This window comes from Phalacrocorax aristotelis, chromosome 1 (assembly GCF_949628215.1).
Source record: "Phalacrocorax aristotelis chromosome 1, bGulAri2.1, whole genome shotgun sequence".
In the NCBI taxonomy this organism is placed as follows: Eukaryota; Metazoa; Chordata; class Aves; order Suliformes; family Phalacrocoracidae; genus Phalacrocorax; species Phalacrocorax aristotelis.
The window spans coordinates 86222703-86236065 of NC_134276.1; the positions used below are offsets into that span (position 1 = coordinate 86222703).

A 13363-nucleotide genomic window follows, 5' to 3' on the forward strand; every position below is an offset into this window, starting at 1 on the left:
AACCATTTTGTCAGAATGAGAGGGTATCTAAATGAGGTCAGCCTTTCCCCACATCTAATCAATGTTTTCATTGGAGAACAGGATGAAATACAAACTACGAAACCACAATATTTGTGGACATTACTCAAGATCAACACAGATGAGTTAACTGCTAACCTTAGCGAGGTGAAATTAAACATTAATTCCACCGCCGCAAAAATTAGTCGGGGGAAATGCCTGGCTACAAAGTACAACGGAAAATGTTATGGAGGCGTTAGTCAAATGTGGAATAAGCAGGAACTGTCAGTGTGTTGCTGATGCAAAGATAAATGCCATTTTGGAATATATTAATAAATATGTCCATATGTGATACTTGGCAAGATTTCAGCTGGAATATTGGGTCCTACTTACATAGTAAAATGTGGACAAAGAGATATTTTGGAAAAAAAAAAAAAAATCATGACTCTAAGGAATTTTTCCCTAATTTGCAAAAGTGAAAATTGGTGTGGGGGAACTACACAACAAACAACAATCTGTTAAAAAGCTGCTTGTGATCAGCTGACGTGGGGAAGAATGGGAAGGAAGCCACATTATTTTCAGTAAATATGATGTTGTTTGGATGTCATGAAGCACTGCAGAAATCTTCTATAGAGTCCACTGAATGTCTTCCGCTGGAATATAAAGACTACATTAGTCAAACATCTATTTAGGAGGGTGTGAGTATTCTTTATCCTGCTCTAGTTGCACATGTTTGGAGTAGCTGATCCCTTGGCCTTCTAGTACCAACTGCTAGAATAAGTCTACAGGTGTCATATCATTATATGTATAAATAATAGCCATTAATTCTGGGAGAATCCAAACTTCCAGCTACACTGAAAAAGGCACTAAACAGAAAAGAAAGACAGAACATCCCTTTCTCAGCACTACCGACCCTTTCAATAATACAACGATAATATTACATCTTAGTCTCTTGGGGGTTATAGTACTTGGCACGCTTATGTGAAACTAAATTTTCCATCAAAGCAATCAGTAGGAAGATATCTTAAGTGACCTATTTCTGCAGATACTATTTTATTAGCTAGAATGTTGGTTTGGGCAGAGATCAGTAATAACTTTGTACTATTGATTTGCTGTGCTCTCCTAAGCCAGAAGGCAAAGAAGCCAGACTCTATGACAGAAGAGAGATTTATCAGCACTCCTACCATGCTGATCATCCAACACTCTTAAAAAAACCCACAAAGCAAAGCACATCTGCTTTATCAGCCCTGCTCTATCTAAAGTAGCATGACAGCACGTAAAAGCAAAGCGCTTCGCTAACGATTAGCCATTAAGCAAGCAGTGATTTTCCTGTCAGCTTTACATGCGCACCTGAGGGGTAAAAGCAAATATTTGATTTCTTATCATGTACAGCTTGGAGGTGCCTAACACTCCAATGTGTCGGTGTGGCCGTCCACTTAATTTCATGTTCTTGTTCCGGCCTGTAAAGAAAAGAGAAAGAAAAAAACATCTCCTGTGCGGTTTTCCACAGCAACCATTTTAGACAAGAAGCAGAAGACAGATAACAGCAAGATGCTAGAGTGTGGTGCGTTCTGTAGCACAGAAGCACAGAATCACAGCATGGTAAGGGTTGGAAGGGACCTCTGGAGATAGTCTTGTCCAACCCCCCTGCTTGAGCAGGCACACCCAGAGCAGGGGGCACAGGAATACATCCAGGTGGGTTTTCAATGTCTCCAGGGAAGGAGACTCCACAGCCTCCCTGGGCAGCCTGTGCCACCGCTCTGGCACCCTCACAGGGAAGTTTTTTCTCATGTTTAGGTGGAACTTCCTGTGTTCCAACATGTGCCCATTGCCCCTTGTCCTGTCGTTGGGCACTAATGAAAAGAGCCTAGTCCCATCACCCTGACACCCTCCCTTTAGATATTTATAGGTATTTATGAAATCCCCCCTCAGTCTTCTCTTCTCTAGGCTAGACAAACCCAAGCCTCTCAGCCTTTCCTCATAAGGGAGATGCTCCAGTCCCATGATCATCTTTGTAGCTCTCCGCTGGACTTGCTCAAGGAGTTCCCTATCTTTCTTAAACTGGGGGGGCCCAAAGCTAGAGTTCTTCAAAGGCCTGATTAAAAACAAAAATTTTGGCTTCACTGACCATGGGATTGGATCTTTTAATTATAGCCATTGCTCAGCACCCAAAGCTTCTGCACTTAGTACAAGAGGTATGACCTTTCAAAAACAAGGCCATCAACATACAACTGAGATTTCAGTGCTTTCACTGTAGAACCTCAAAAATTCTTGCCCACAGGAGGCTGAAGTCAAATACCAAGTGCATCCAAATACAAATATTTTCATTTGTCAGGCTAATAAGTCCCACTTTTCTCAGTAGAGCTTATTAGCGAATGATCTGCACTCCACCAGCTCCAGCAGCCAGGAGCTGACTTGAATCTGTCTGAGAAGGAATATGAGCCATGTGCCTGAAAAAATACCACTGTGAATATTCCCAGAGAAGTCACTGTTAAAAGCAATACACCAATGTGTCAGATCATCCTACTCACCGCCACTAGTGAAAGAAAGCTATTATGAGCTATTATGAAATAAATGTAAGCTTCAGCAAAGCCCTGCAAATGCTTCATTTGTTAAAAGTTCTTTGTGATAAAGAGACGAATTATTTCCCAAAAGCAGCACAATTTCCCTTCTCCATGTAAAGGGCACACTTTCTAAGACTTATTTGAAGGCCCCATTTCTTTGGATGCTTCCAAAAAACTTCCTGTTAAAATAAAAGAAAACAAAACAACACAACAAGAAAAAAAAAACCAAGACCCACCCATACTCTCCCTCACCATTATCTGTAATCAAATTGCCATGGGAACGTGCTCAAGGCTGACAGAGAAGCACGATACGACTCCCTTTGTCCACGCTGCAAAGGAATCTACCAGTGCTAGTTCACCCCACCTCAATTTTGAGTCATGAGTTGCTGGCATACTTGAAGTAGTAAAGCTAAGTTCAGTTAGGAATACATGTAACAAATTTTCCACCAAGACACCATTCATTCCAGCATGGATTATGAAAAGTGACAGTTACCAAAAAGTTTTAACTTAACTAGAACCGGTACGAGTTTTGGGGCATTTATTTAATCCAACTGCCAGGCTCTGGGGAAAAGAGGCCTCTAGGGCTATGGCTGAGGAATTGGAACATATTTTAAGTCCTGTGTTTAGAAAAGCCCCAAAGGCTTCTGAAGTTGCAACAGAGACAGAGGGCTTCAGCAGCTCAATTCAGCTTAGGGTTGGAAGGAACATTAGCAAGAACCTGACAGCCCAAAGATGCTGTAATAGCAGCACGGCTTCCCTGATTTGGAGCAGAAAACCTCCCAGGCTGTCTGCTGGTAGAAAGGGAGCCACACTGTTCAGTTTCCAGATTTAAAACAGAAGTACTCTGACTTCTGAAGAGAAAAATATTTTACTTTTTTTTCCTGTGTTTTTAAAGGCATTTTTTCTAAAGCCAGTTTCTCTGTGGAAGTCGTTCCTGCAGGACAGGATAGAGTTAATTTTCTTCATAGTAGCTAGTATGGAGCTATGTTTTCGATTTGTGCTAAAACCAATGTTGATAACACTGATGTTTTAGTTGTTGCTAAGTAGTGCTTACACGACTTTGCCAGATCCCCATGCTCTGCTGGGTGCACAAGTTGGGAGGGGGCACAGCACGGAAACTTGCATTTTGGCCACCTTTTCTAATGAGGTAATTTTTTTCCTGTTGGAGTCCCTTATTTAAGACAGAAGTTCTAATTTTGTTAAGCTGCTTTGCACAAAAGCATTTTTCTAAAATAAAGTTGATTTATATAAAAGAAATTAAATCAAAGAAACTGAGTGTGAAGCAAGAAAAGCAAAAAACAAAACAGCACCCTTACAAAATACCTTGCACAGCAGTAGAGAGAGGCTTCCACGTTCAAATACCTACCCAGCATGGTGTAGAGATTACTCAGGATGCGAGCTGGCTGCACTCTGAGTGGATAGATATCAGCAATACTCTGAACATTGATTCCATGGTCTTGCAAGAGATTCTTGATTTGATTAGATTCTGCCAAAACAGTTACTGCGTAACAGAAAACAAAAACACCAGTAAGAACCAATGTTCTACTCTCTTTAACTGAATGTTTCTACTGTCATCTCTCAACTACTGTATTTCATTGACTAAAAAGGCAAAGGCCTTAATTCTTTCTTAATTTATGAGCCCATGAGATCAAAAGGGACTGCAAGAGGGCATCAGACAGATTTTGGCGCTCTGCTTCTCAACATGTGTTGCCATTCTCATCCACTGGATCACAGGGTAATTCAAGTTGTAAGAGTCCTCACGAGGTCTCTACTCCAACCTCCTGCTCAAAGCATGGTCAGCTCTGAGGTTAGACCAGGTTCTTTGGGGCTTCATCAGTTTTTTTCTGATTTATTTCAGTACCACTAGTTTGGATCACGTAGTCTCTTTCAGCAGATAGGGCTTTCCCCCCGTAAAACAAGGGGTTGAAAATCTTGTTTTCATACAGCACACTATATTAACAGCCAAGTCAATGGGGAACAGGTGCTGTTACTTGGATAGCAATAGATATTACAGAGGCCATAAAAGGGCAGAGGTAGGAAACACAAAATAAGTCCCAAAATCAGAGGAATTTACAATCCAGGCTCTGATCCCACCCCTTGTCCTGCCTGAGGTTTTGTCCATGTTAGCTGGCTTCTTGGTTTGGGTCGGCTAATTCAGTATTATTCTTTGCATTATAAATACTTGTCAACGAATACTAAAAATAAGCCAGCACTTCTATTTCTACTAGAAATTATGCACTTCAGAACAACAAAATGCCACCCATTTTGAGACACCAACAGGGGTAAACAAGTGCCTCTCCAGGTCACAGTATCATTGATGAAGGCTTCTCCTGATAAACAGGTTGTTTGCTTTTCCAGAGCAGTACAGGTCCCCGAAAAGCCTTTAAGCCCTGATCGGCTAGTGTTTGCCCTCTGCTCAATTTTCTGGTTTTGGCTGCTCCTGCATTGACTGAAGAAGCCACCCCTGCAGCAGACAAAAGATAGCCGTAAGTCTGGCTGCACAAAAACCTAACTAAACTGACCTGTCTCCTGTCAGTCCTGGTCTTTCTTGCTAGAATCCACCAAGATTTTCCTATTCACGACCAGACTAAGTTTGCCACTCTCCAGTTCCCAACAAGTCTTAAAATTTTAACATATATTTTTAAAAAAAGTTTGTTAAACCTGATCTTCCCTACTGGGAAAAGGCAGCTACACAAACAAACCCTTTCTCCTTCTCACAGTATCATCAAAGCACCCCTGTCGCATGTAAAAGCCCACACTGGTTTTAAACATGTCTTTCTTCTCTCCTGTGCACAGGGACTTCACCATCACATGATCCAATTTACCCAGAATGTTCAAAAACCTCCCTCACCTTGTACCACAACATCAGGTTTAAATCCAGTGGAAAATCTCCTGTTTAAGGGATCAATTTCACCTGCAGCAAGAAATCCCTAGAATAAATACAAGAGAAAGAAAAAAGAAAGGAAACAAACAAAAAGTAAGTAAAAGGCTTCTGATGACATGTAGAAGTCTTAACCAATTTTCATATTTTATTAGGAAAGCAGGACTTAAAGCCTGGTTTACCTACCCCATCCACTAAGTAGTATATTCAGTAAAAACGACGACTGTGGTATTTTTCAGAACAACAAGAAGATGGCTATGACTGATAATCTGCATGTTTAGATTTCCTATTTTAGAGTTGCAGCAACTGACACAATTTTGCCCAGGCCAGTGATTTTTTTTTAAGTTCCACAGAGATATGCAATGGTTCCTTTAACAAGTCCATGGCTAATATGGGACAAATCTGTAGGCACCTTATGCCACAGAGTAAGGCATAGCCTAGTGGAGCTGCAACAGTGCAAAATCCTAGCTCTGGGGCAGCCAAGTCAACCTGGGCATATTCCTCTAGCCTAACTGTATATCCAGTCCATCTGACAACTTACTCAGCTTGATTAGAAACAGACAATTGCATATCTATATATATACACACACCAAAAAAAGGTCCTGAAAGCTCAGAGTCAATCCTCTGTGGTTCATGTATATGTTTCTACTGGAAAACACATTGTCCCCTACCTGTAAACCAAACTGTACTTAAAGCCCAAGCCATCTCAAAACAAAATTAAACACAAGCTCACTTACTATGCAAGAAACAATTACCTCTGCTAATAGGCAGCTAAGGACATACAATGATTGGCCCCAAAGATGAGGCAATTTTCCCACTGGGATACGATCCACTGAGTGAGGATTTTCGTACTCCTCATCCACCTGAAAACAAATGCAGAAGCAAGAAAAATTACCCTAAAGTTGTGAAGAACAATCAATAACATGGAAGTATTTGAAAAAATATGGTCTATCATCTATCCTTTCTGACCTGCCATTATTAGTGACATCCAGATCTCTTGGTTTTACTTCTAAGGCTACACGTTTTCTGGGACAAGAACTACGCTTCTTTTTCATAGACCGCTCCACCCTTCGAAGCTGGAGGTTGAATGGGGACTCTGCATGCAATTATAGCTTTGGTGTTAGCACTTCCCCTTTCTTGCCACCATGCCTTTGCTGCCTTCCTTCTGGGCAGCTTGTAGGTAACTGTGTCTGCTTTCCAAACCCTTGCAAGGTGACACTTGAACTTCACTGATGTCTATCTAGCTTCATGAAGTAAAGGTGCTTTCCAAAAAATGAAGGCTGTTACACCTTTCCTGTGTTAGCAAGAATGTTCAATGGAAAAATTAAAAGTAGACTCATTAATTTACGAAAAGAAAAACTGCCTTTATTTTGCAGTTTACAGATCTGTTGAGGGCAGGGGAAAAACCCTCCTAGAGAATATATTTACCATAGCCAATTTAAAATTAACAAATGACAGGCAAAATCTACCCTCTTTATTTGGCATGTTCATCAGATCATCGTCATATCAAAATTCACAAGACTGAACTCCTACATCCTTGTTCCCACTAGTAAAGTAATTCAGAGTTTCCACCTCAAATCTGCAAGCAAGACATCAGCTGCTGACGCTCCCTGCCCAAACCCCAGGCAACCCAGCAGGCTCCACACCCTTGGTGAGTGAGGGCTGAGAAGTCTGGCGTGGGAGAAGCTGGCGGGGAGGGCTACAAAGACAAATAGCATGGAAGAGCACATAGGCTTATCTGAATTTCTTTGTCACAATGGGAGAATCAGGTTAACAGTAACAGCAAAGATGGGTGGAATAGAAAACTAACCAAACAGAAAACCCAGCCCCAATCCTATTCCATCGGAAACTCTCACACACAAGGAAAAGAAAGAGCACAATCAATCAATGGACTAGACAGGCAGGACAGTCTATGCTTTATTTCTTCTCTGAGCATCAGTCCGTAAGTCAGCATCAGCACTTCTTAAATATATGTCTTGCTATAAGGATTTAAAATTTTAGATCTGCTTTAATATTTCTGTAGGCACCCAGATTCCCAAGTAAAATATGTGACCATTTGGAAGCCTAAAGTTTACCATTTCCCAGTGGGAGCTGTGAGAGGTCTCTTTTTTAAATAATGTGCAGCAGTCTTTTTTTGTCGCTGGTTTAGATTTATCAGCTACAGGAAAAACCATAAAACTGACATTCATCTTTATATCTATACTTTGCATACTGAAGTGGATGCTGCTTTTTCACAATACCTTTTCTGGAGGGACTGCATACAGTTCAGGCATTAGAACGATTCCATTCTTCTCTCTAATAAGTATTCCTTCCAGAGCCTCTCTATATTCTTGTACCTGGAAGTATTTTTAAAAGAGAGTGAGAATTCACGTTACAGACAGCAAAACTAAAACAGCAAAGGTAAAGTTTTAGTACTTTCCAACAGCACTTTTCTGCTGAAAGTTCATTTAAAAAAACGGGGGGGGTGGGAGGAGCTGGAATCGTGACTTGCTGATGAAATATCAGGGTTCAAATTCTCAGACTGTTCCAGCATCTCAATATTATCAGCCTCAGAAACATGAAAACACATTTTTAATCTATAACACACTGCTGTACAGAAGTACAAAACTTTTAACATATTCCTATAAAGAAGTCACTGGAACAAATCCTACATGAAATTTGCAACGGATGACAATGCAGTGACATGGATGGCAGGTCTGCTAATATCCATAAAAGTGTAAGGTGTATAAATCGTTAGCTTTCTACCACGTGTATTTGTCTATGGTTTTCTGAATTCTGCTTTGCAAGATTGGGAAATCAGTTTCTCTTAACTGATTCGCTTAAAAATTTGCCCCATGGAAGACTTAAAATAGATTTAAACTTTAAAAGTATTTAAGTTAAGTGAACAGAAAACCCTCTTGTTGTTCTATTGATAGACAACGTATTACGAAGAGGAATGCCAGACTGATACAAAATAAAGAACACTTAATATTCTTTTTACCAGTTCCTTTATTTTGTTTCATTTTTTAACTATCCCATTCCAAGTGTTTACTTACAGGGAAGCTGTTTCAAGCACTACCAGCACCTGCCTCTGAAATCCCATTTCTGCTATCCCTTTCTGAGTACAGTGGAACACGTAAGGTAAGGTACCCACAGGTTCACATTATGGTACACTGGTACTTTCAGTATCCTGTCCTTCTCCGCTCTTTTTGGGTGTTCAGGTTGCTTATTTTTCTAACAACTGCTGCCACTGCAACCACTTGTTTGCAGCAGTAATTGGGGAAGACTAGATACTCACCTGAGTGTCTCACTGACTCACTCAGCTATGTTTAAACAGTGTGAACCAGGAGCAATTGCCTGGTCTGACCATGCCCTAGTACAGCCTGTCCGTACACCATAAAAGCAACCACGTACACACCATCCCAGATAATCCAACAAAATTCTAGAGACTGCTTTGCAAAGTGGTATTTTATTGACATGACTGAAGTTTCAGTAAACTTTCCAATTTCCCCCTACCTCATGAAATAATGCCATTTCTCTCTCCACCACACTATTTTTACTGTGTTCAGGAAAGCAACTTACATTTCTAGTGCCAGGAAGTATTTCACTTGATTTACAACATCTGGTACAGAAAGAGGGCTTTTTGGTCTGAAATGCCCTCATTTGTTTCTGATGCAATTTTATTTTTTAAGAGGTTATGCTTAGCAATCTCCTGTCCCTCAGCATACTAGGTGATTTTAAATCACATGTATTTTTTACTTTCTTCAAGCCACCAATCTACAGAAGTCTTGGTATCAATACATGTAGTCCTGGCTACTTGTCCCTCTTTAATTCACCGATACTCTCCAGATGCCACCATAACCTTTGGAGAGCTACAATCAGTTTAGCTCCCCTGACCACTGGATGCTTGACACAGTAGAGGTATGAAGTAACCTACAGAACCATCAATTAATTTAGGAGATTAGTGAGAATTAAATAGCTCCTCATAATCCAATCCCACACCTTGCTGAATGTACAAAAGGACTAAAGGTACTATGAATCTTTTTCTCAGCAGCCAAGCCACAGAGACTGGGGTAAAAAGAAGCTCGTCTCACCCTGCAGTAACTGGGAAAGGGGCATCAAGGTTGGCAGACAGAACCAGGCAAATTAACCCTGTTGAGCCCGGTTTGACCACACCAGCTAGCAGAGCCGCTCAACCTGTTAGAGAGAGGGCAACGAGGCCTCAGGGTATACAACACCTCAGCCTCTACCATGTCATGAACTCCCCAGAAAGGCGAACGCTACTCTCATCCTGCTAATGGGCAATCCAACTGATACCCAAAATAAACATGGAGCAAAGCTACAAAATACTGTGGGTAAATGGCTTTGCATTTCCATTGAAAGTTATTTCTTCTTTCCTCACCTGAATTTTGTCCTCATTGAACACTCCATCAATTAGGAAGTATGTCCAGAATACCGGCCACTCACACTCAATATTCTCAAAAAGCTTGAGCTCAGCAGGATCATAGTGCAGCCTGCTTGGATCCTAGAAATTAAATCATACTCATTTAGTCACAGTGCTAAATTAGTCACTCACATTCCATCCATAATGGCAGCCTTTTTATACAAGTAATTAAAAAGAAGAAACCAATAAAAACACCAGAAATAGTCTCCATACAGTCTCTTGACTTCTTTTTCACACACAGTCTCAAACTCGTTTAATAGTTCCCTAGACAAATCAACCCTTCCCAGTCCCAGAATGTAGGTGTCACCCAAATAATCTTGGCTCTGCCTCAGGGCAGAGATATTTTGGGACGCCTCAGAGACATTGCTTCCGCTTAGGCACCATAAGCATATCTAAGGGTTCGTTTCTTACAGATTTATGAATTAAGCTCTGTCCTTAATATTTGGCTTTCAAACCCTTATCCTCCCTCAGATATACGTCATTTCTAGGGTGGATACCTGGATTACCTCCAAGTCCACTAAAATGTCTTAACAGCGATACAGAACTTCCCCCCTTCATGTAAATGAGACAAAAAATATCTATTATCAAGAGATAAAATTCTTCCTAATGTCTACTGAAAATATATATCAGAAGTACCTCTCTCGGTGTCTTGTATCCATCTCGGAGAAAGCGACAGCAGCCATAGCGGCCCTGTAAAAACAGACAAAATTACAAAAACTTCACATACTGTTCTTCCTTAGCGACTAACATCAGCACAAAAGCAAGTGCTGAGTTTTAAGTGTCACTTAGCAATTTTTCTCCCTCTCTTCCACATACAGATGCACCAAGTCAGGCAACCCTTGTTGAATTAGGATTTTTGGTAAAGAAAGGGAGGTTCTGCTTCTCTTTCCCTCTGGAAAATTAAAACAAAGGAAATCCTTACCTGCAGTTTGGATATGATTTCACTCTTGGTCACATTAACAAGATTTAGATCCTCCACTGCAAAAGCCGGGTAAGAAATAATAGAGAGAAGGCCAGCATCTATCTCTTTTGATGTGGAAGCCCTTGGCAACATGGAGTATAGAATAGACTGAGCAAAACAGGAACAGAAGAGAGATGTAAAACAATTTGCGTACTTCAAACGACTACACCAAGTACAAATTGAATAGACTATCCAATCTGCAAACTGACAGAGAACTCACTGCATAATTATTTTAAACTAAGTTAGAACGAGAATGCTTCACACCACTCACTTTCACACGGTCTACTAGAAACGGTGAACAGTGTAGTCTGAAGCCAACCTTATTATGTTAAGTTCTTTGTTCAGTTAATCAACATTTCATTTAAAAACAATGGGAGTGGGTGTTGGGTTTTCCCCTAGCAAAGGAAACTGAAGACTGATTTTTACCTGACAATGTTCTACTTCATCAGGAAGAACATGAATCACTGATTTGTGTCCTCCATGAGCTCCAAAAAGATCTAGTTCATCAATTGCTTCCAAAGCAGCCTTCAAAAAAAAAAAACCAAACAACAACCCAAAGCCATTAAACACCTTTTAAGCCAAATACACACCCTAGCACCCACGCTTACCCTCTGAAGGAAATTACATAAGACACAAGTTTGAACCACAGACACTTTTTATCTTTAAAGGTAAGCTTGGCAATGTTTTAGAAAAAGTAAATATTTCTGTCTTTCTGCTAGTAGGATACAGGAATGATGTGCTGGTGACCCTTCTTAGAATTTAAAGGCAATGCAAAACAATAGGAATATTATCTTGGCTTCCACCGAGATAATATCTAAATATTAAAGTACAGGCCTGGTTTTGGCTGGAATAGAGTTAATTTTCTTCATAGAGGCTGGTATAGTGCTGTGCTTTAGATTTAGGATGGGAATAATGTCGATATCACAGTGATGTTTTAGTTGTTGCTAAGTAGTGCCTACACTAGTCAAGGACTTTGCCAGCTCCCCGTGCTCTGCTGGGTGCACAAGAAGTTGGGAGGGGACACAGCCGGGACAGCTGTCCCAAACTCGCCAAAGGGATATTCCATACCATATGACATGTTGCTCAGCATATGAAGCTGGGGGAAGAAGGAGGAAGGGGGGGACACTTGGAGTGATGCTGTTTGTCTTCCCAGGTAACCGTTGCGTGATGGAGCCCCGCTTTCCTGGAGATGGCTGAGCACCTGCCTGCCCATGGGAAGCAGTGAATGAATTCCTGGTTTTGCTTTGCTTCCGCATGCAGCTTTTGCTTTACCTATTAAACTGTCTTTATCTCAACCCATGAGTTTTCTCACTTTTACTCTGATTTTCTCCCCCATCCCACCAGGGGGGAGTAAGCAAGTGGCTGTGTGGGGCTGAGTTGCCAGCTGGGGTTAAACCATGACAAGTACTTCGTAGTAAGTGCTTCTCCTGACCTATATTCCAAAATAACCCCCATTCAGTGGCCTTTCACTCCCCCTGCATGAAGGGCCATCCAAGGAGGGAGGCTTGTTCAAGGTGCCCCAGAATCAGCAGAGGCCTATGCCCCAAGAAGAGAGCACCACCATCTCTCTGATACCATTTCCTGAGGGAAAGAGAAACGAGACATCTGCTCTTTGCGCAGCCAACCAATACACAGCATGCTCCATGTCAACAGGTAAATCACCACATCTCATACCTCTTCACCATGACGCATTTGCCTAGTGAAGACATTAGCGGCTCAACCACCAACTCCATTTGGACACTCCTACTTTAACCTAGCAGGCTACAACACCTGGCTTTGCAGAAGCGGAGTGTGCAGCACAGTGCAAGGAATGTGGCAGGAAGAGAGCAAGGACTGAATAGCCAGAGTCAGGCTAGCAAAGCTGTCCTCTGAAATGTGTATTCACAGGCTTGTGGTAGCACTGAATGTTGCTCCGTGCCCATTTTTGTCCTGCAGGTTCACAGTAATGCCAATCTCTGACAAAGGAAGCATTGCACTGTGCAGTCTGCCTTATCTCTCTGCAGAAAGCCAAGGGTATTTTTCTTCTTCCAAGACAAACTTGGTTCTACAGGCTCTGCAGAGCCCCTGTATCTAGCTGAGCGCTAGAGCAGCAGATGTTCCTGACAGCAGCAGAAAGCCCCATTGCAGAATTGATAGCCAGGACCACGGACAGTCTTAGTGGTGCAGAAATGGCATTGAGATTCACTGAAAAGCATAGGCTCTGTGCTGTACTGGTGCCACAGGTAGCCACACAAAGCAGATACGGGAGAGAAATGTTAAGAGAGAGAATTCTTAAGGCAGATTTAAGAAAACCAGAATCTACCTCACCCTCTGAAGCAGGGCCTCCAGTGTGCCTCCCCAGTCCCTACCCCAAACAGCACTTTTACTGAGCTCCGAGCCACAGAGAAGCAAAGCTGTGCAGCAAGTCCCACAGATTGTTCTAACATCAACACGCCCAGAAGTTGTGCAGAGACCACAGCAACCCACATCAGGCTGTTCAGCGCAAAAAAAAAAAAAAAAAATTGCACTGGACAGCTAAGCAGTAACCCCCCCCCCCA

The 13363-nt window shown here is 41.7% G+C and overlaps 1 protein-coding gene across 2 annotated transcripts in view; it reads right to left on the reverse strand.

The window, feature by feature from the left end:
- Positions 1 to 13363, reverse strand: part of PHKA2 (phosphorylase kinase regulatory subunit alpha 2) — a 45519-nt gene that overhangs the window by 21996 nt on the left and 10160 nt on the right. For both annotated transcript variants that reach the window (XM_075096505.1, XM_075096495.1), the window contains exons 7-15: positions 11253 to 11351; positions 10788 to 10934; positions 10502 to 10555; positions 9824 to 9946; positions 7683 to 7778; positions 6198 to 6305; positions 5413 to 5491; positions 3928 to 4062; positions 1348 to 1457 (exon numbers count right to left, since the gene is read on the reverse strand). In XM_075096505.1, the coding sequence (XP_074952606.1) occupies positions 1348 to 1457; positions 3928 to 4062; positions 5413 to 5491; positions 6198 to 6305; positions 7683 to 7778; positions 9824 to 9946; positions 10502 to 10555; positions 10788 to 10934; positions 11253 to 11351 (951 nt within the window). The remainder of the gene's footprint in view (positions 1 to 1347; positions 1458 to 3927; positions 4063 to 5412; positions 5492 to 6197; positions 6306 to 7682; positions 7779 to 9823; positions 9947 to 10501; positions 10556 to 10787; positions 10935 to 11252; positions 11352 to 13363) is intronic.